The sequence below is a fragment of the Cricetulus griseus genome, chromosome 2 (assembly GCF_003668045.3).
Source record: "Cricetulus griseus strain 17A/GY chromosome 2, alternate assembly CriGri-PICRH-1.0, whole genome shotgun sequence".
Classification (NCBI taxonomy): Eukaryota; Metazoa; Chordata; class Mammalia; order Rodentia; family Cricetidae; genus Cricetulus; species Cricetulus griseus.
Genome location: NC_048595.1, coordinates 251,217,807 through 251,241,524, shown reverse-complemented (window position 1 = coordinate 251,241,524; position 23,718 = coordinate 251,217,807). Strand labels below are relative to the sequence as shown.

Sequence of the window (23,718 nt, the reverse complement as noted above, 5' to 3'; positions counted from 1 at the left end):
ACAAAAGAAGAAATTTAAACTTAACAAATCAAAAGATTTGACAAGTTGTGTTTCGGGTAAGTATGGGGAACTGGATATGAGCACATAAGTTCTACTTTGATGCCAACTTTGGGGCATTATATTTCTCTTCAAATAGTGCAAATAAGAGAAAATCAAATACAAATAAAAGTCACCCAGAAGAAGGAAGAAACATGCCACTTAGTGAAATCATTAGCAGGGGCTGGAGAGATGGCTCAGAGGTTAGGAGCAATGGCAGCTCTTCCAGAGCTCCCGAGTTCAATTCCCAGCACCCAAATAATGACTCAAAATCATCTATAATGAGATCTAGTACCCTCTTCTGATGTGTTTGTACATAATAAATAAATAAATCTTAAAAATAAATTATTAGCAGATGTAATTTAGCACATTTTTGCTGTGTTGTTTTTAGAGCATAATCTTGTGCATGTTGCCTCAATCTGGGTGTCAGTGGTATCTCTACCATGTGTGAACTTAAACTGTGGTGACAGTGTATAGTGCTTGAGTGCTTGAGTTACAGTACCAGTTGCCAAATCACATGTGTATATGATGTAAGGCCCACTAATTCTGTAGCAATGACTCCCTAAACTTGGCCCTTCCTCATTGAAAACAGACACACTGGCTTTATCAATATTTTTCAAATCCCCCCAATCCAATTCCACAACAAAAGGTATTCCCAGATCTTGCTCTACACGGTGTCACTTCCCCACTACCTTTCTATTTAAATCTTTGAAAGATTTCACATCAAGCATCAGCTCTACATGATTAGACAATTGTTCTACATTTTGTCATCGAAATATATCCATTTACTTCCTGATGCTTTCCAATCCTGATTTTTATCAGCATTTTAGTCTGATAATACCAAATTCACAGTCAGAGTCATGGCCTTGTTCATTTTCTCTTTCATTCATGTACAACCAAAGTTACCAGTGTGTATTCATCAGCATTTAATCAAATGTCTCATTGCTCCTTCAATTTCCTCAGATGCCCATTATCTTCCTGACAGCAGGAGGAAATGATGCCTCTCCTCTGGGTTTGTGAGGTTTAGAATCTGTGCTATATAAATCAACTTTAAGACTGAACTTTTTTTTATCATTTATCAATTTACTGCCTCTTTCTACTCTACATGCTAATGATAGGCATAGTCTTTTAGTATTTTTTTATATTCAATATTTGAAAATTTTATCTGTGAATGTTAGAAGTCAAGTGCAAGAGTTAGTTCTGTTCTTGTACCATGTGAGTCTCAGGAATCAACAAATGTTTAGGCTTCACGCCAGGCACTTTCATCACCTGAGCTTTTTTTTCCAACTCTTCATTTAGTATTCCTAAGCCTTTAATTGTGCTCAGTCTGGGATTAATGAACAAACAAAAAATACTCAACATTTTCTATTATGAATCATCCTATTTATTACCATACACATTCCACTTCTTACATCATCGCCAAACTCCTCACCATATCTAACTGCTTATGATGTGAAAATTAAATGTGGAAGTAAATTACGTATGTTATATATAAATATAAGCAACACTCCTTGCAAATTGGAGAAGCGCTAAACAGGTTATTGTGGATTGGAATCTTCATGTGTTCCCTATGCCACTGAATACAACTACTGGATAGTAGATTCTTCTCCTTCAAATCTGTATACAACAGTGAGCTGGGATGACTCACACTTCAGTGTCACCTTACTCCAGGGATTAATTGATTTTCCAGGCAATAATTCATAGACATTAATCTCCTCATTTTTGATAATAAAGCACCCATATTCTTCTCTGTGAGTTTCCTAAAAGAATCTTCATTTTCCCCACCCACTCTTTAAGGCAGGACCTTTCCTCCTTCCTTAGCTTCCTGACTGTTTTCTACAGTTTCATTCTCTTCTGAGTATCCACCACCCTGGTTCTGTGGCATTTCCCATTTTAGGTTTCATTTTTCATGCATAAGGAGCCCTTGCAGCTCCTTATCTCAGCCAGGGAAATAGATCTTGTACCAATCCCAGAGATCTAGCAAACGCTCCAATCTAAGTCTGCTCCCCACACTTGTGTGTGTGTGTGTGTGTGTGTGTGTGTGTGTGTGTGTGTGTGTGTGTGTGTGTGTGTGTGATTTGAACAAATCATTTGAATTCTATACTTCCAGTCTTGTGACAAGAATGATCATACACATTTTGCAAGGTATTTCAGGAGCTCAGCAGAGAGGAAATGATCAAAACAAACTAATGAAGAGAAGACGTTTGAAAATTTTGTAAGGCTTTGCCTCAGTACCTTTGTAATTTCATATATCTTTCAGTCTAATTTGACAAAGACACACGGAAATGATGACTCAGGGTACATTTGAAGTTCTAAATTTTGCTTAAGTTTTACTTTGATTATTCTAACTCTACCATCATTAGCTAATAAGTTTCTACTTCAAAAAGAGAGAAGAAGGAAAGGAGAGGGAAATATTATATGATTTATTTAATAATTTTAATAACTGTATCTGTGATAGGTTCTGGTTACTTATCTCATGCTGACCTTGAAATCATGTTCCTCTTGTATCAACTCATGATTTCTAGCTTTATAAACATGAGTGACCATGCCACAAGTTCATTTTAACAATAATAGGAAGGAAGTTTTATAAAGAAATTCAGTTTCTAGAATACTAGAAATCAAAGGTTTAAAACCTGATTTGTGTGACCTGCCAGTTTGTTTTCTGAATTAATTCTTAGTATGCTACTGAGTAAATTGGGTTCATTTTAATGCTATCATTTACTTATTCTAACTAGTTACAAAGACTAATAATTTTGACTTATTTTTTTCCTTACAGGTATTCTGAGAAGAAATGAGGTTTACTTGTGCTTCTAAAACAGAATAAAATCCACTGTATTTTGGAATAACCATCTTACAATTACCATTGCACAATTTCAAAATTCCAAAGCATACTATGAAATCTACATTGGTGTAATTTTCTGAACATTTTTTATTTTATCAGCTTAACAGTTATCTCATCATTATTCATAATTTTCCAATAATATATAAGACCATAATAAGAAGCAAACAGCAAGTGATAGAAGTGCCTAGAAGTGCTGACAATCTATAACATTATAAATCAAATGTATCTAGCAGATATTTAAAAAACATTTCACTGAAACCCCAAAGAATATACCTTTTCAGAAGCTTATGAAACTCTCTCCAAAAGTGACAACATACATGTAATATACCAGAATGTTTCTTCCTACCACAGAGACACTAAACCATGTTCATTGCTGTTCTGTTTATAATAGACCGAAATTGGAAACAGTCTAGATATCCATCAACAGATGAATGGATGAGGAAAACGTGGTACATTTGAGCAATAGAATACTACTCAGTTGTTAAAAGAAATCCTGAAATTCATAGGTAACTGAGTGTATCTAGAAAAAAATCATCCTGAGACAACCCAGACCCAAAAAGATAAATATTGTATGTATTTGTTTATATATGGATGTTAGGTTTTAAACCTTAGATAGGCATGTGGCTATCTAAATAGCCACAGAAGTTAGATATAATGTAAGTAACTAAGGCAGAGGAAATGATTCTCTAAGGAAACATAATAGAGTATATAGTTAGAGCTAAACAGGGTGGGAGAGACTGGAATGAGAGGAGTAAATGGAGAGAGTGAGGGAAACAGGACAAAACAGTTGGTTATATGGGGAAGGATATCAAACATGAGGGCCATTTGAGGGTCAAACAGAAACCTCCTAGAATGGAAGTTTCTTACGATATATACATATCTGAAAGAAATCTAAATGGAATCACCAGATAACAGGGATGACAAAGCCCCAACAAGATATCTCTCACTACCAAATGGAATCTACAAAGTCAGAAATGGATTACATCTAATTGAGCTGTTGGTCAAATGGTCCCATGGAAACCTTCAAGCAACCCAGGCTATTACCAAATCTATTGGTTACTGGAGCCAAGTATATGTATTTATCTCATTGAACAGGGAGAAGTCAAGCTGGGGGAGAGCCTACCATCCTACTGACTATGTTCATTGTAGTAGCTAGTACTCTGTGTGCTGCCAGAGGATAAACACCAATCCAGCTACAAACACTTCAGTCTACAATGGTAACATTCAAGATATGCTAGTACAGTAGTGTCACAAAGGTTGTGAGAGTAATCAACAAAATCTGGTTAGATTCAAGGCCCACTCTACGAGATGGAATCCATTCCTGATTCTGTTGGCATGGCCAAGAATCTGAGACTAGATTGAGAAAGGGCCTAGGTGAAAACCAAATACTACAGTTCTGCTAGAGGACTGTAGCAACAATATGACTCCTAATGACATTCTGCTATCCTCATAGACCAGATCATGCTCAAACATAACCAGAAAAGCTTTGCTTACAGTGGATGGAAAAATTCAGTGAGAGACCTTGAAATGTTTTGTCTTAAATGAATTATCTTCATCAAATCTCTCCCCTCAGAGCTCAGGAGACTATACACATGAGGAGAAAGAAAGAGTTTTGAAGCCAGGGGGGATGGTTGATACCAAGAAAATCAAGTCTTCTAGATACAATAGTAGTGCATTATGCACTCACAGATACTGTGGCATCATGCACATGGCTGCCATGAATTTGGGCCAGATGGAGTCCCAGAACTGAGAGGCAGCTGAGACACAAATTTCCATCCTCACTCAAGGTATTTCTTACTAGCTAACAACAGCTTACAAAGGAAAACTTAGTTTCTTAAAGGGATTCTCACTGGGTGTACAAACCACACTTAAGGGCAGGTCACTTACCCAGCAGTAAATCGTCAAGGAGGACTGATGAGCAAACGGGTCCACACCAGGCTGGTGAAACCCACAGAATCAGCTGACCTGAACAAAGGGGAGCTCTTGGTCCCCAGACTGATAACCTGGGAAAACAGCATGGAACTGATCCAGACCCCCTGAATGTGGGTGTCAGTGAGGAGACCTTGGAAATCAATGGGACCTCTTGTAGTGGATCAGTACTTATCCCTATCATAGGAATGGACTTTGGGAGCCCATCCCACATGGAGGGATACTCCCTGAGCCTAGACACAAGGGAGTTGGCCGAGGCCCTATCCCAAAGAATAAGACAGACTTTGAAGACCCCCTATGGAAGGCCTTACCCTACCTTGGGAGCAGAAAGGTTATGGGATAGATAGGGTGTTAATTGGGGGGGGGCAGCAGAGGGGAAGTGGAGGGAAAGGGACCTGGGATTGACATGTAAAATAATTTTCTCTCTAATTAAAATAATAAAAATATTTAAAAATTAAAAAACCAAAACAAAACAAAATTCAAATAAACTCATAGGTATTTTTAGAGAATTTTGTATTGCAGTGTTCGTTCATTTTTTTAAACTTGTTAGATATTTTTATGGGTTTGGGGGTTGTATTTGTGTATGTGCATATGTGTGCGTTTGTGTGCTTGTGTGTTATGTGTGTTTTTTGTGCCTCTTCTTAGTTTCATTTTTTTGTTAGTTTATTTTTTGTTTCTCGGTCTTCTTGCTTGTCTGATTTCTTAAGAAAGAGAAAAGTGTGGAGTTGGAAGGGTGTGAGGTGGAAAGTATCTGGGAGAAGATGAGGGAAAGAAAGCCACGAGCAGAATACACTGTATGAAAATAAACTTATTTTCAATAAAAAATTTAAATTTAAAAAATCAAAAAATCCAAACAAGGGATCATAATAAAATGAGAGGATTATCTTGTTCCTCAAGGCTCCTTAAAGCCCATTGAATTGGAATACAAGCTATAAAAGAACAGTTTATTGTAGCCTGATAGAATTTGGTATGGTAGTTTTCATAAATTTTAGGAAAATAAATGATATAAAAGTGAAATAAATTATCTTGACATAGGTTATTGACTCAAGTAAAAGTCATATTGTGGAATAATCATTTTGTACACCGTAAAGATGTGTCTGTTTTATATCATCTGCCTAAGGCACCTTCTGATTGGTTTAATAAAGAGTTAAATGGCCAAGAGCTAGACAGGAGAGGAAAGGCAGGACTACCAGGGAGAGAGAAGAATTTAGGGGGAGAATCTGAGAGGCAAGGAATTCAACAGTGAAACGTGGAGAAAGTCAGAGTACAGAAACTCAGTGCAGAGTACAGGTAACAAACCATGTGGCAGAACATAGGCTAACAAAAATGGGTTAATTTAAGTTACAAGAGCTAGCTTGTAAGTTACAAGGGCTAAGCTAAGGCTAAACTTTCATAATTAATAAGAAGTCTCCATGTTATTGTTTGGGAGCCAGTGGTACAAAGAAAGTCCTGGTACATCATATAGTTACAAGAATTATAATCCTGAGATAACTTCTAAGGGATAAACTTTAAGTTGTATTAAAATTTAATCATAGTAGCTATAGAGGTGAAGAACCTGGGGGAAAGTGTGCTACAGTTACCAATACAAAGCACACCAGCCCTGGTCTCTCTACTAAATGTTGACATTCATGCTCAGTGAATGTGTGCCCTGAGCTTTCCTACTTAAAAACATTTTCTCTTCTTTAGCCTGGAAGATTCTGCTAAGAAATCCAGGTAAGTTCATTAAACATAGGCTGAAGTTCACAAAGAAAGACTATGACAAGAAGAATCCTCTTACTTCTCTTCAGGCTACTAAATTAATGAAGCTAGGGTTATTTAAGGAAAAACGTCCTTAGCCTCAAGGCACTGAATACAACATTGGAATTACAAACAAGGTCAGTATAAATGAACCAAAAGTTTTACTTTGACCATCTATTCAGTTGATTTCTAAATACAACAAAATAAAAAACAAACCAGAATGAACTGAATCTTGGGGTTGATAATAATGTCTGTATTGTCTAGTTTTAGTAGTTGTCGTGGAAGACAGTGATAAACGCACAAATGGATCATTTTAATCCTGGGTGAAAGTGAATTACCAACTTCAAGATTGCATAGGGACCAGAGAACCAGATCTCTATCTCCCACTCTCTCTCCCTGATCTCTCTTTCTGCCCAAGCAATACTGAAAAGCACATGCTGAAACTCTGCTAACATATACAACTAACTGATTTCATGATTGTTGACTTACTAAAGGCTGAGACAATATAATAGTTTCCTTGTCCCAAAGGACTATCTACAGAATTCACAATATTTCTTAAATTAAAAGAAAGACAATTATTCACTTTCTAGATTTATACAGAATTTCCTTATTACTCAAATTAAACATAAATCGAATCAGGATACAGGAATGTTAATCACATACAACAAACTGGTCTAATCTTTACAATTAACTCAGTGATTTTTTTTCTGATCTCTGTAACCAAGGATGGGATTATCACTATCATGTAAAACTTCATATTCACTGCTCAATATAGAGAAACAAAGTACTTTTAATTTGTGTTCAGTATAATGATGAAATGCCAGTTTAAACTTTTAAAGACAACTCAGAAGTATTTTTTTGATGAGATATAAAGACAAAACTTGGTATCCGATGTCATCTACAAAGGATTACTGAACTCCAGAGGGAAAATACAAATGATTATTTTAAAAACTCATTACCAACAATTAATAATGAACTCCAGCTAAACAATAACAGGTGTTCTGGGATCCTAAGCAGAACCAGGTGGAAGCAGGAGTGTTTTATAAATACTAGACACATATTGAGCAATAATCTTGGCAGGAACATTTCATTCTCTATTTGTCACTCAGAATCAGTATCATATCATTGACCTTTTTCCCAAATTCATGTGCCCACATAAATCACTTTAAATCATTTTTACTTCTTATGTAAAAAATTGCTCATTACACTTTGTATTCTACCATTCATTTTTTTGTCACTGCCCCAATGGCAAGGATAGTGTAATCCCCTTTTGTGCCAATTATGAAAAACCAAAGTTTGCAAACCTTTACTTCCCCTCTCCTTCTTAATCTATTTTAATGCCTGGTCAAGAAATATTATTGTAAAACATTGATTCACATATTAGAGTTTCAAAACAATACGTGTAGACAGATGAAATAAACCAAGAAAATAATAAGGTAAGGTATAGAACATAGAGCTTTGTGCTTACACATTTTAGGAATCGTTTTTCAGAGTTAGAATAGTATCCACTGCTGGAGATTTAAATCTATGACTTTTGGAGTATCATCACCTAAGCATTAAGGCAGACCCTTTTTGCATATTCATTAGCAAAATCCACTTTAACCCTGAAAGAGATGCTTCTGTCATTCCTTCTGACCTTCAGCTGTTGATATATTTTATGAAGTTGATTAGTATTTTGACAGCCAAAATGCTAGCATCTCCTACTGCTTTTGGCAATGCATGCTTCATTTTGTCATGTGACTTTGTTATGAAATATTCTGTGACCTATTAGCAGACAACACAAATAGATGAAGTAGCAAAAGAAGGGTTTTTAATCAAATAATGAAATTTAGAAACTAATGGAACAAACAAGGAAACAACATATATATTAGTAATTTATCAATCCATGCATATCAACAATATGGTTCATCTTAAGCATGATTGATCCTATAAAAGCAAAGCACACAGAAAGTATGACTTTTTCCTTTCCTTTTGTTTATTCAGGCGTGTCTTCTCTGAAGCTCAGGCCAATCAGAAGCTCTCTGTCCTCCTGCTCCAATCCCCTGAGTCCTGGATAATAGGACTGTGTCATCATCCAGCTAGAGTAAGACTTTCTCCAACTACCAAGGCTGAATGATGTTAGCAACAGATATTGTAGGGAAATTTAATTTATTGTATGTATATATCAGGACTCAAGAACCATTTGTGTGAGGTACTCATGCAAAGGTTGTGGTAAAATAATTTGGAAATTTTCAAATTGAGGCATCCTAACATTTTTCTGTATATCCATTGGATGCTTTGCAAATGGTAAATGTCTTTACTGTAAATTCAGTTTTAAATGGAATAACATTGAAGAGCAGGTGGCCAACAACTAGTTAAAAGTCCCATGCTAGAAAAGAATTAGGTGTATTTTTTCCAAAACTCTCTTTTTCCCGTGATCACACACCTTCCTTGATGTAGTCTACCAAATGCTGTTAGGTGAGTACATACAGATGTTGGAAGAGATTAGTTTCATCAAGAAAGTGTTATCATTTCCAGACTCATCTTTCTTCATCACACTTTCTAAATCATATAAACAATGAGAAAGAAAAGAGAAGAATGAGGGGAGAAGAGAAAGACTAGAAGAGGAGAAGGAAGAAGCAAAAACCATCTGATAGAATCAGTTACCTGGATTGCCTTAATGTTCTGCAGTTATTAGAATCGCTTGAGCTTTTAAATATATAGGATCTAAATGAATTACATACTTGATCAGAAATGATATCTTTGGCTGTCAATGTATGCATACATTATAATTAGCATTTTAGAAAGACTTCCACAAAACAGTTAAGGTCACAAGGTATAGTTTGCTTGAAACTGTGAGCTTCCATTCTGAGGATTTAGTCTCTCGGGATTGTAAATTTTATAAGGCATAGTACAAGGAATAAAGTTATCAATCTTAATTAAGATTTCCTTAGCGTAGTTTGAATAAAAATAAAAGATATGAAAGAGTAGAGATTTGTCAATGTAAATAAAAGCCTTACTTAATTGTAGTGATATTAACGAAGGTTAGCTCTCTGGAATCACCAAAGATCATATGTAAATAAGAAAATCTAAATGTCCTGGAAAGATAAGTCTCAGTATTTGAGAAGTGATGGATTTAATAGTGAATTTTGTCCACTGTCAGAAAAGATTTTTTTCTGATGTTTTCCTTGTTATAAGTCTTTTCTTCTGAACTTACAAGGAATCAAATCAACTGACTCATTGCTTCACTCCAAGATATTATTAAAGATATTAGCATTTGTATATAAGATATTAATATTTAAACTTTCAGCTGACTTCATTTGCAACAGACCATGCAGCGAATGCAAGTAAAATTAAAGCCGCCCCCCCCGTACCAGTTATTATTTCTGCATTTTATTGTCTTTATTCTAGGTCTGCACATGCATTATGCAAGTTTTTAAATGAAAATGTAGCATGGTACAGAAAAAGCTGCCAATTTTAGAAACAAAGGCTATTAAAACAGACAACAATAAGAATTGTTTGGAATACCTGGTTTTAAATCCCCATGGACAAACATGTCAATCATATATCGACAGAATGCATACTGATCTGACAGAATAAAGAGAAAAAAGAAGCAATGAAAACATGTCATCAACATCTGTCTATTTTATATGGCGACAAGGTATAACAAAGCAAACAAAACTGGGAAGTCTCTTTTGCCTACCATTTATTTCTATGAAGGAATAAATTGTGATATTACAAACATACAGAGACAAATACATAATAAGCATAATGTTCCATGTATTACCTATAAAACCCCTTAAATATGGAAACAGACTTGTTCATGATTGCATCAGGGTAAGAATTATTTGAAAATTCACAACATTTTGCTAACTTTAGAAGACCTATACTCACTTGTCCTGGTGAGATTTTGGAGAAGGAAACATGAGTTATACAAAAGAACATTCTCTCCAAGTAGGAATACTTTCCAACTGGTAGCTAGACCCTAAGATTCTCACTAACTGTCCAAATGAAGCCCATTGTAAACTGTCAGCATCCTGTTCATGGAAACTCTCTTCATTAGAAAAATGATCTGAAAAAACACTCAAAAATCACCAAATAACAGAAATATTAAGCTAATTGAGTGATTATATGAGATCATTTCATGATTGTGGCTAGTCTGCAGAAATAAAACTAACAAAGTAAACAGATGTTTGATACAGGTAATGTCCAAAGTTGCTTCAGAAGTTGGATATTTTTTTCTTTCACCTCTTAATTACATATATCCCCTGGAAATCCATATTCTTGCTAACTTTGGATTCTCCTGTGGTTAATCTAACTCTAATTTCCACTATAAAATGCTTTAAAAGATTTCATAAACTTTACCATAGCATCTCTAAAGCTTATATATTATGAATCTTGTATTTAATGATTGACATTTTAATTCCCTTTTATTCAGCATTTTTTAACACACCAAAAGCAAACAACACCTTAGCACCAAGAAAGTTTATTGAATTTTATGGTGTGACATATTTTAATTGTTCAAAATTATTTTTATCAAACAGAAGATAACTAAATATATTTCCATATAAATACATATCCAAGAATATTTATAAACCTCATTTTTTTCAAAGTGTTAACATCAGTTAAAAACAATTGTGAAGCTCTGCTAGGACTTTAAAATAGTAAATGTCACTACTACAATAGATCTACAAAAGCAGGTTCCTTTTCTTTAATACTGACATAAGGGTGCCAAAGCTCATGTCATTTCTAAAGATGATATGTTCTTAGGTTCCTGAAATGATGTGAGGGATAGAAAAAGGCTAGCTTTCAGACCAGCCCAAGAATCTACTAGCTTACTAAGACACCTTCAGCATGGTTTCTTCAGCATCCCAGGCTCTGGGAAAAATAACATTGAAATAGGGGTTTCTCTCTCTTTTTTCTTTTCTTTTTTTTCACATCCTAAACACATTTTTTCCTCCTCTCTTGCAACAATAGATAATTTTACTATAAAACAAGGCCAAGTATCTTTTTTTCTTAAATGGAATATATAAATTTCTTTCCCCTTGTTTTAGAATTTTTCTGTCTTTTCCTCTTTTCCTTCATAATGATAGGAAATAGGCAAACCTGCAGATGCATGGATCTCTTACACACAAAATTGTTAACACCACAGGTCTATCACGAGTATGTGTTGTTAGCAGTCTCCAGCATTGTCTAATTATACTGGGAGACTCGGACTTAGATTCCTGATAATCAGATAGATTGTGATGGGAACCTCAGATACACAGTAATAATGGCTTTCTTTACATCTTCTAGAACAGTTTAAAAACGGGCTTGGCATCCTTTTTCTTTTTCCACTAGGGCTTCTTGCTCATGGACCAATCTTCCGGGTTCAATGCCTGACCAGGATGTGTTTGGATAAAAGCTATAAGCCCATCACTCTCTTTATCTTTGTTCAAACTGATTCACCCTAAATTAGGGGATGAAAGCTTTAAAATATCAGCTGTCTTGCTGGGTGGTGGTGGCCTACACCTTTAATCCCATCACTCAGGAGGCAGAGCCAGGTGGATTTCTGTGAGTTCAAGACCAGCCTGTTCTACAAGATCGATTTCCAGGCTCCAAAGCTACAGAGAAACCATGTCTTGAACTTCCCCCACCCCCCAAAAAAAGAACAGCTCTGGAGGAGAGAGGGGACTTGGGTTTTCTGTGTGCTCCTTCAGCTCTACAGAAGATCTTTCTGTCATTTCCTCAGCTCCATCAAAAATGTTTCTTTACCTGATTATTCTGTCTACACTCCAGAGTTTTCTTAAATTTTAATTCTCTGACTGGCATAGAAAATATACTAGATCAAGATTTGAAGACAAGAACAATGCCACACACAGAAACATGATATCCAATACTTCTTTTTCCTTATTTATTTTTCCCTCATTTATACCCCCTCAAAAAAAATTCACTATCTTTAATTTAACTTCCTGGAACAACATTTTTCCCCTATTATTTGTTATATATGTTCAAAATGCATAAGATACAGACTATTTATGCTATCAAAAGGTTTGTATACCTCTTGTATGGGCTAAAGTTAACCTGCAAGTGCCTCTGCCCCAGGACAGACAACTTACTGGAATGCTGGGGGCTATTGTTCATGTAAGATAACAAGTCACATGTTTTCACTTCAGTAAATAGATTGGTTGCTCCAACCACACAGGATGTGCTTCATCACATGTAGGTAGGAAGTAGGGGGAAGGATTATGCTTGTCCCCAATTTGATGGAGGTTGGAAGCACTTTAGCCTTGTGGGTTTTGGCCTTTCCAGGCACCTCACTAAGCTAATTCAGTGCCATTCTCTGCAAATCCCAGGTATGGATCTGACCAGTATTAATAAAGCTTGCTTTAATTGAACAGTCATGGATTCAGGTTTTCTCCTCACTATTTTTGGGTTTACACTCTTCCAAAATTAAATATTATTTTCTGTCCCCAAGTTTAATAGAGTTTTTACACCTAGGCCATGCTGAATATTTCTCTGAGTTAATTGAAAAGTACCCACTAGTTTTCCTCATTAATTGTTTAAATACAGTACAGTGAAACTTTTCAAATGGGCACCAACTGGCTATATTTATTATGCCCATGACTTCTGGATCCAAAAGTCATTCATTTAATTAAAGTATGAATAGTTCAATAAGATTTTAATATGAAGTGGCAAATCCTTTGTGGATTCAAAAGGTTTTGTTTGCTTGTTGTTGGTAGTAGGCTTTTTGTTTTTCTTCTAGAATATTACTTATTTAATGGATGACACTTTAAAACTAACAGCTGCATGTAAGCAACGTGTGACTTCAACATATCAAGGGAAACTTAAGAAGAATATTTATGTATGTTTTAAATTAATTTTTGTTATAATGCTGAATTCCACCTGTCCTCAAGGTTGACCTTAAAAATCTGTGAAAATTCTAGGAAGCTGGTGTTGGCCTTCACCTGCCCGAGTCTTCTGGACTTTAGAATATTCATTTTATGGAAATACTTCTCTAAATCTATCTCCATACAGCAGAAAACTTCTCTGAAAAAAAGTCTAAACTGCCTGCCACTCTGGCATTTATGGTTGTAGGGCAGTAACTTCTATAAAGTAATTTTCTGTTTGGTCACCATTTGAAGATGTTTTGCAAAAAATAATTCTGCTAGAATTAATTTCATGTTGTCCATTCCTGCCTTGTGGCTCCTCAGGGAGCACTGGCTATGCCACTCAGGTGCTGATGCCCAGCAGGTGCTCCCTGTGGAGTACCAGCCAAGGGAAAATGCATTCTGGGCACAGACTATCAGCAGAAAAGGCTTTCAAAAAACAATCTCTAATGAGGATGGGGTGCGTGTGGTCTGGTGTGCCATGGCAGGCCCTCATTAGCTACACTTTCTCCAGCTGCCACCAGTACTTGCATAGTTGTTAGAAAAAATAATGAAAATAACAAAAGAATGAGCATAGTATATAACAGCTGTGAGATTTTTATTTCCCCACAGACTTGGCAGAAAGCAGCAGAAACAGGGGAGAAATGTCAAATCATGTCAACATTGCCACCTCACCTGGAGTAAATTTGAAGTGGTCTATAAAAAGCAGATTATATGATAAGCTAGTATGGGTAACTTTATGGTAAGTATTTTCAATGTTTTAAGTATATATACATTGTTTATATACTGTAATAATAAATGTTGAAAGTAACCAAATGAGGTGTTTATTGATACTTTTACTCTGTAGGCAAATTTTGCTAACAAATTCTGTCCCAGATAAGATTGTCTCCAAAAGAACCAAGGGCACTCTGTATTTAAAGGGATTTTTGTTTGTTTGGTTTTTAAATATCTGTATGAGTAATTGCAGAAACCACCCAATAATTAAGAGTGCTTCATGCTTGTGAAGAGGTAAATTCATCTTCCAGTTCCTGGGAATCTGATGCCCTCTCCTGGCTTTGGAGGGCACCTGCATTCTTCCCCACAAATCCACACATAGACATACACACATGGCATTAATTTGAAAATAAATTTAGGAATAGTTTAACTAAGTACACAAACCTTATTTTGCCCAGAGACGATTATAATTCAATTTTGTTTTGCTATCAATTTAGGAATTTAAAAATCGAAGTCACCTCTTTAAAAAAAGAAATAGAAAATACCATGTCTTCCTTTTGCTTAAACTGTTACTACCATGTGACCAGCGTTTTAAAAACAAATGCTCTTAAATATCAGCTTTGTTAAAAGAAGAACAAGAGAAAGAAAGGAAGGGACAGAGGAAGAAAAAAATTAGCCTGACTTGGGCCAGCCATTCTAAGTTAAATTTTAATGTCTACCTAATTAAACAATTATTTAATTGGGACAGCAGTTCTCAGTAGGCGGTCATGACCTATACTGTTTACCTATGTGCCTCTGCTTTTAAATGGAAGTGATATTTGTGTTACATTTTAATGAATAACTAGCTCTTTATATAAACATGAAAAGGGTAAATTATAATGGGATTTGGATATATTTATGTCTTTAATAAGTATGATTAGTGATATGACAAAATATAGTATTTGTGACCTGGAAAATGACACCCTTTGAATGTGTCCTGGTGTGATCAGTTTCTCATTGAAATATGGTTGGCAAACCCCAGGAAACAGGAAAAGTAAGCATCCCAAACTGTGTTCCTGTGGCTAGTCACTAAGTAAGTATTTTGACATTCAGTGTAAATGGCATATGTTTTATATAATGAAATTATAGATTAAAATGCACTTGATAAGTTTTCATTGGTTTCATGTTACTCTTTTCTTCTTTTAAAGGGCAATTTGGAGTGGAAAATATCCAACTGTGCTTATAGTGAATCAAAAGATTAATTTTCCCAATTTTTATCACAGCAAAATACCCATTTAAAGCATTTTTCTTTATTGTATTGTTTCATAGCTCAAAAATTCAGGCATGATTATTATTTACAAGATAACACTTTGTGTTTTCAATTTTTCAAGGTCCTATACATCTTGAAAACGTAAAGCACATGAACCACCAAAAGAAAAAAGAAAGGAAAAAGAAAGGTAATTACTCCATTCATCTTTTCTTATTCCCTTTGTAAATATATTCTCTACATGTGCCTTTTTGTCATATAAATATATGCTTAAATGCATTACTTATCTATCAAAGTATATAAACATTGGGAAATTGGGAAAATAATATGAAAATACAGAGTGTGTAATTTATATTATGTGCCTTGTATTGAGAAAAAATGTTTCCAGTTCTATAGACAAATTAGCCTTCTTAATAATAAAGTTTAAAAGAATCAATAAAATTGTATAGATATAAATTAGTTCACTTTAAGTTGTGGATGAAATTATTCGATTGCTACTGGAGTAACGGAAATTTTTCCTTTGTAGCATTCATAAGAAAAGACCTGTCATTCTCAGAAACAGTTCCCACTGAGTGGACCCTGTGTCCTGAATAGGGAAGTCAGGATTTGTGGCAACCTGGACTGAGGAATGAATTTTGCAATGGAGAACCCAAAAAGGACTCTTATGGTGAGACAAAGAGGCCCTTAATGAAAATTTTATATTCATACAGCACGTTTCTGTAAAGAATTTCCTCTCCATTTAAATGATACATTTCTGGGAAGTGAGTAAACACGCCATACTTGAAGAGCACACCTGTCCTATGCAGAGCTTCCTGAAGATTTTGTAAGGGAACTAAAAAAACACCGTGACACTTCTTTTTCTTACAAGAGGTTTCCAGCAACAACTAAATGAATTGACAATTTAATGCGCATATTCTGAATGGTATCATTGCAGCAATATCAAGGAAGTAGAGTTTCCATGATTTTTTCCGTCTGTATGATTGGGTTCTTGAGCAACTCCTTGAGGGTTGCTGTCAATTTTTAAAACCGTCTTTCTCCAGAGTCGGACTCCTACAATTGTTCAATTGTCGTTCCAACTCCTGGCTCAAATCGTCACTCAGCCCCACATTTAAATAACTCCGGGTGCTCACTTAAAATACATACTTGAAAATGCATCTAGCTATTTGAACACATTTTAGTATATTTATTAATGTTAATACCCAATTCACTGTACTTCCTTTCAGGCATATCATCTTGGATCTGTTTTTTTTTTTTTTTTTTTTTTTTTTTACCCCATCTGAAGTTTAATTTTATTCTTTTTCAGCTTTTAATTGGACTGCATTTGCTTCTTGCCCAAGATTCTCTTAGAACCTCCAGAAGCTCCGGTTGCCGCCGCCTCGGAATGTTTACCTTTCTGTTCATGCTCAGGCACAGCTGTAGGCTCTTTGTCATCCTTCTCCCTGGCTTTTGGTGTGGTTTTCTGAGTTTCTTTTACTTTTGCAGCTGCTGGCTTCCCTTTCTCCTGTTTCCCAACTTTCATTTCCTTCTTAATCTTTTCTTCAGTCTTTTCTTTAGTCTTTACTTTCTTGTCTTCTGCAAAGAATTAAGAAAGTTATTTTTCCTCATTTGCTCATCTAGTTCTTCAACTATCGTTATTCCTTGTGTACCATTTTAAAAGACAAACAAGAAAATCAAACTAAATGAGAGTCCTGGTGTAAATACTGTTGACAGTTACCAGAGTATTATAAAATCTATAAATATTTTATTAGGCATATACGTCATCAGCAAGATGAGTCTCTTTCTTAATTTGTGCCTAAAAAGACTGATTTGCATTTTGTTATCACTGTTGTTGTTTGTTTGCAATTGGTTTTTCTAATCAAGAGCTTAATCTGTCCACAATGAGTCATTCGTCTTATGCAGAGATTGTGCCTTGAGCATCCTCAGTAAGAAAATTGTCTGCAATAAAAAGCCCAGTTGAAGAATTTCCTTTTAACAGAATGTGATCACTTTGCTCCATAACTATAAAATCTTAAGCACTACTCAAAAAGTATTTTTTTTTGAGACACAGTTTCTCTGTGTAGCTTTGGAGCCTGTCCTGGAACTCACTCTGTAGACCAGGCTGGCCTTGAACTCATAGAGACCCATCTTTCTCTGCCTCCCAAATGTTGGGACGAAAGGCATGTGCCACCACCACCTGGCCAAAAAAGTAGTTCTAATAAAATAAATGAATTTTTTTTCATTTTTATAAATGAAAAGTTACCTGCATGGTACTGAATAACAAAACTAGAACAATGGCATCTACTAAATAATAACTGAAAGATAGATATCACTAAGGACCGGATTGCAAAGCCTGACAGTACAAAAACAGATATGCATTTTTATAAGCAAGACAATATTACTAGTGGTTTGTAAGACCTTATGTCCTAGGAAAGAGTGCTAGCAAGCAAAATATACATGAATACACATATCTATTCAATACACCTTAACTTGGTAGTATATGTATTTTGGGGGGAGGGAACTGGCTTATAGATTAATCATTCTGTGACACACTCAATCATATTTTTAAGTTATTGACAATATACTCCATTTATGAATATTGCATATTTGACTTTTTGCATATGGGACCACATACAACTATTTGACATACGTTGAAGTGATCTAGCTGGCCATTGTCAATGTTTTGTAGAGGTATTCTTGACACACATGTTAAAGAATTTGATGAAATAATGCACTCCATGCATTTTGGTTTGATGTAAAATAAGCCATGCACCTGTGTATTTCCATCGCAGAGAATGAGAACATTATTTCAGAAACCAGTCTGTTTACAAAACCCAAATCATCTGTGATACAGTTTTGATCAACAGGACCAGCATCAGATGGAAACACTGTTTTGGGGGAAATTCCAAAGAGATGATGCTGCCTTAGATACCAGAATGAAAGAAGTTGAAAATCAGGAAGTTATAATAGTTTCTTCACCACTGCATACCTCAGAGATGACTTGAACCAAGACTATATGGTGTCTACCATAGTAGCTCAATTGCCAAACAGTATTGCCAAAAAAAATTCTCGTATATTCCTCTCTTCATAAAATGTAGCTTTTTGACTATATGGTGGAAGTTTTCCTCTTTCCTTTGCTACGAAATAATGTTTTTTGCTTCTTTCTCCCCCTTTTGTACAACAAATTCACATACAACTTGATGTGCACACATAAATTTCCCTTGCAGAGAACCTAGATGGGCCTTGTCTCATTGCTATCTGATGGAGTTAAAAGATCATCATATTGTTATTATCTCTGAAGATTCTGGCACAGCATCTAAGACACTGTGATATTTGTATGCATCCTGCTTAAAGTTTCTTCTTGTACAGCTATGCTCGTTTTTTGAACACATTGTATATTTTTTACACTCCAAACTTTGTCAAACTACCAACTCTATATTATCCTATATATTTTAATTCTGTAACAGTCCATTCACATACAAAAAACTGCTGTCACAGGAATTAACTATCCTGTCCTTTTAGCATCTACTTGCCAGCACTTTTATTAATGAAGGTGTGAACTTTATACCCTATTGTAGATTTTGAATTGTACAGGATTATTCACTTATCTGTTTCCCCTGCCAGGCTGGGAACAACGAGTTCAAGAACTCAATTTTTAGCTTGCTCTTAAGTTTGCATCCAATACAGTGTTTATTTTCAGAGAAAAACAGGGTTAACACATTCGAAATTAGAAAGTATGACTCAAAGAAAAAATGCTTTACTACATGTGTGTCATGTGTACATATGCATAAACAATTTAGAATACTTTGAAACTTTACCAGGCTTTTTGTTTGTTTGTTTGTGCTTTTGATTGAAATGGTTATTTTAGGTATCTTAAATGACATCAACCTGTGCCTTGCAGATCACAATTGATTTTACCTCTGTCCTTGTACTGGGGAGTTAAAGATTGGTTAAATCCAGATTTTCATACCATCAATATTAGAGACAATAATTCTCAGAGACAGGACCATACATTCAACAGAAGCATGACAATAGCTTTTTATATAAAGATGAAAACTTTCCTCCTCTATTGTCAACTCCTTAAAATAGGTAAATGTGTCTCACACTGGAGATATGTGGGGGCAAGGGGGGAGTGCGTGAGAATCAGGCCTATCTTTGGTTCACTTATCTTAACTTCCTTCCCTTCTTTCCTCTCGGTTGATTTTGTGGACTACGAAAGTAGGCAATGTGCACTGAGGGTCTGCTACATGCACCAGGCACGGCGTGACAAGGAATTGTGCACATTCTTTCAGGAAGAATTTCTAGTATGGTCTGGAAAATTACTGTCCTTCACAGATTGTAGTTTAAACCAAACAAAAAAACACACTGTGTCCTATGAAAGTGACAGAAGTCATTAGCTTCCATACCTATCACACCATTCTAAAGGAGTTCATTTTTTAAAGTCAAATGCCACCAGATTTGTTTATGAATTTTTAGTCTATTTTCTTAGAAAAAAACACATTTCCCATGTTTCATATGAAGATCTTGCATACATTTTCTAGTCCTAAAGTAACCTATATATAAAAAGTGGGAAATTACCAATATGGAGCCAAGTAGAAATATAAGGGTATTTAATAGGGAAAAGCCTTACTTATAGATCGACCTAGCCAGTCGCACAGCAGCAGTCTGTACAGCAAGCCAAAAAGGTAAAACTAAAAGCAAAACCCAGCCACCTGAAACTCTTACTCTATGTCACACTGACCACGCCCTCGCAGGTGTGGTCGTGCAGACTTCTAGCCAGCTCCTAAGCAGGCATTGCTACAGGTTCCCCTATATATATACATAGATTTAAAAAAGTGAAAACACTTGTGTGGAATATTATATATGTGTAAAATGTATATGATTTGTTTACATCTATCTATCAATATTAACGTATGTAAATGGGAATCTGTAGGGAGACACCGTAACCATACCTCCTCAGGGCTGGCTACACGTGTGCTGGACCACGCCCACAGGGCATGGTCAGGGTGATGTCAAGGTGATGCGTGGAGAGATTTTAAGAGTTAGGAAATGCACATGGGAGCCCTTTCTTTGTCCCTGCTTTATCGGCAGGTGATGCTTACTATGTATCCTGCTGGCTGGCTTGGTGCTCAGTAAGTAAGGCATATTCCCTAATAAAATACCCTAATCTTATTGGTGAGTCACCGTTTACATCTGGTTATAGGAATCATTGGTAGTGGCCACTGAAGATGGCTGCCAACAACCCCTACATTCTTCTCTCAGTAAGCATAGAAATAATTGGATTGAAATTCCATATTAGTCAACCTAAGATCAATTTCTGTCCTGATTTTCTTTTTTGCTAGGTTTATGAAAGTCAACTATCATGTCAGTGTGAATTTGTGATAATGAACAGATGATTGACAAGAATTTCAATGAATCAGATGAGCCAAGCTTGAACTATGTAATGAGCAAGACCATGAGTACAGAAGTAATTGGATTAAAATTGCATATTAGTCATCTCTGATTATTAATTATTTACATCCTGAGTTTGTGATAATTTATTGTACTAGCAAAAGGAAACACACATATCTAGTACTGCATTTTTTTTTACAAATGTGATATTTTGCATTTGGTTTCTGGATGCTCAAACTTCAAATTTTTATTTAGTGAATTAATTTTAACATTATTTTTAAAATTTGAGGGGCTGGAGAGATTGCTTAGTTGGTAAAGTGAAAGCATGAAGATTTGAAATCAATCCCAGCATCCATATAAAACACTAAAAGTTTTGACACAAGCTCGTAATCCCAGCACCAAGGAATCAAATGCAAAGACTCATATTTGTAAAAAATTGTGGGACCAGATACATCTATACACTATTGAAAGAACAATAAATTACCATAGATTTGGCTTTAGAACCTATCCTAAAAATTCAATTATCCTTACATAATATAAACAGTTATTTATTTCCCACACATAACTTGTTTTTGGAAACTGCTGGAATAAGATTGCTCCAGTATATTATTTATATCAACCACAGTTTAAAATATAAGGAAAACATTTACAGTGATGTCACATAGTTGTGCTATTAGTTAAAATGCATATTTTTTCAAACACTTAAAACATTAGGTAGACCAACTTAGAGTAGAAAAATACAGCTCAATTAATCTTCCACCATAAAGAAGTAAAGTTTTTATGGACTTGAAGCATATTATATCACAGTGATTTTCATATGGAAATTTTTGTTTCCTTTCTGAGTTCACAAGAGCAAATTGAAGATACCAATATGTGCTGTTTAGTGGAGTTTCTGTAGGAAAAACTGGCTTCCATGCTTATTCACCATGAATACAGAATTTGCTTTGTGTTGTTGTGCAGGGTCCCCCTGTACTCGCCATAATTTTCATGGTAGCTAAGAAGGCTAAGACCACACACTTCAAAACTTGCTTTGCTTTCTGTGAAATTTCTCTGCTTTTAAATACATTGGAGCTATTTATTGTGTGCAGGTGGTTACATCAAGGTCATTGCTCCAATATTTGACTAAACTTGACTTACCTCTGCCAAAGTGTCCTGGAGATGACAGTGTGGGATAAAAGTCATAGAGACCAAAAATCTGCCAATCACATATGAGGACATTTTATTTTCATATTTTGAGGTTATCTTTTTGGTGTATTGGCATTTACTGTTCATTAGATATCCAATTTTAAACCAGTGTATTTAAATGAAATGGAAAATGATTATAAACATTTATGTTTCAGCCAAAATGTACACTCTCATCATCAAAAGACTTCAGGAATGAAGATAATAAGGATAAAAGTTACCTTTTGTCTTTGGCTCTGCTTTTTCTTTTTTCTCAAGTTTCTCCTTTTGAGTTGCTTCAAACAGAAAATTAACATTAGAAAATTACAAATCATATATACTTTTAATAGATTTCAAAGCCAATTTTCTTCTGACTACAGTTGTATAGGTAACCACATCATGGGGATTTATGACACCGAGGGCCCCATCTTAGGAATATAGTAACCAGCGAGTAATAGCTGCATAGAATACTTCATAAAATTAGACTTTATGAGTTAGAAAGTAGCTGGCTGTGGTGGCAAATGTTCTTAATGAGTACCTAGGATGCAAATGAAGACAGCTCTCCATGAGTTCGAGGCTAGCCTGGTCTACACGGTGAATTCCAGAACAGCTAAGGCTAAATAGTGAGACCCTGGCCAAAACAAACAAAAAATATGTTGAAAGCTAGACCTGCCATCTTTCTTTTGTAGGTTTCTACTCAAAGTACATGGTGCTTTTAGGAAAGATACCCAAAAAATAAACATTTTATAACAAATATAATAATAGACACACACTGTGAAAATAATTCTTTTTTAGGATTGATAACAAGAGATATTATCATGGCTGAAGATTGGTTAACCAAAGTGTATTTCAACAGACGTACAACTGACATTTGGAAAAGAGCAGCTCCCCAATGTATGGAGCTGCTTTAAACATTGCAAAGATGCCAAGCATTTGTAATGCCTGCTTACCCATTACTATACATCAATGTCCTTTTCACAAGCAACACATTTCAGAGATTCCCTAATGGGTAACACCTTTCTCTGAGAATCAACAGTATTATATAAGATAATTTAAATGATTATTAAAATAATAAAGTTTTAATTTATCAATATTCTACATGATACCTGAGATATGTCCTTTCCTTATTTATTAATTTACTTCACTGATATTAATTTATTTAACATGTTTTTGTTCTGTATGTATTAAAAATCCTAAGGTCTTGGTATTGAGATTACGATAAACTGGAGAGTCCAATAGGATGTGTGGCATGGTCTTATGCTTCAAATAAACAATTCATTTGTGGAAGATGCCAACATTTTCATAAAATAGATCCTAAAACAAAAACATCTTTAACTTACGTGCAGGAAACAGACAAACACTTGCAGAAGGCTTTTTATCTCTGATTCTTTCAGTTTGAATGGATTTTTCTATATTTATAATTTAAGAGCAATTTTTAATTAATTAAAGAAAACATTTAGCAATATTGAATTGTGAAAATTAATAAGAACCACAAAATTATTTGATTTTTTCAATATATAGAGCCTTATGTTCAGAATTTGATATCTCACCAGCAGATGAGAAATGAGCAAATATGCCTGAGACAAAGAGAATAGGAGCTTTAAAATTCAAGAAAATTGCCACTAAGTAAATATTAATAAAAGAGCAACTCTTTAACTCTAATATTCAAGTGTGAATATGTAATAAGTAATATTGAAATATGTTTCTTCTGTTCTGGTTCATAAATATCACATCCTTTCTATATATTCTATCTAAGCTGCAGTGTTTCCCAGAAAATTCAGCCAGTTATGATATTGAGGATGCAAATGTGATGCAGTCAAACAATAGCAAAAGTCAAA

General features: G+C 35.1%; 1 protein-coding gene across 1 annotated transcript in view; it reads right to left on the bottom strand.

Moving 5' to 3' along the window:
• Window positions 1-10,016: 10,016 nt before the first annotated feature.
• The window catches only part of Trdn (triadin), a 218,044-nt gene continuing 204,342 nt past the window's right edge, over window positions 10,017-23,718 (bottom strand). Inside the window, exons 10-12 of the mRNA XM_035438755.1 lie at window positions 22,123-22,176; window positions 16,742-16,924; window positions 10,017-10,111 (exon numbers count right to left, since the gene is read on the bottom strand). Coding sequence (XP_035294646.1) covers window positions 10,017-10,111; window positions 16,742-16,924; window positions 22,123-22,176 — 332 coding nt within the window. The remainder of the gene's footprint in view (window positions 10,112-16,741; window positions 16,925-22,122; window positions 22,177-23,718) is intronic.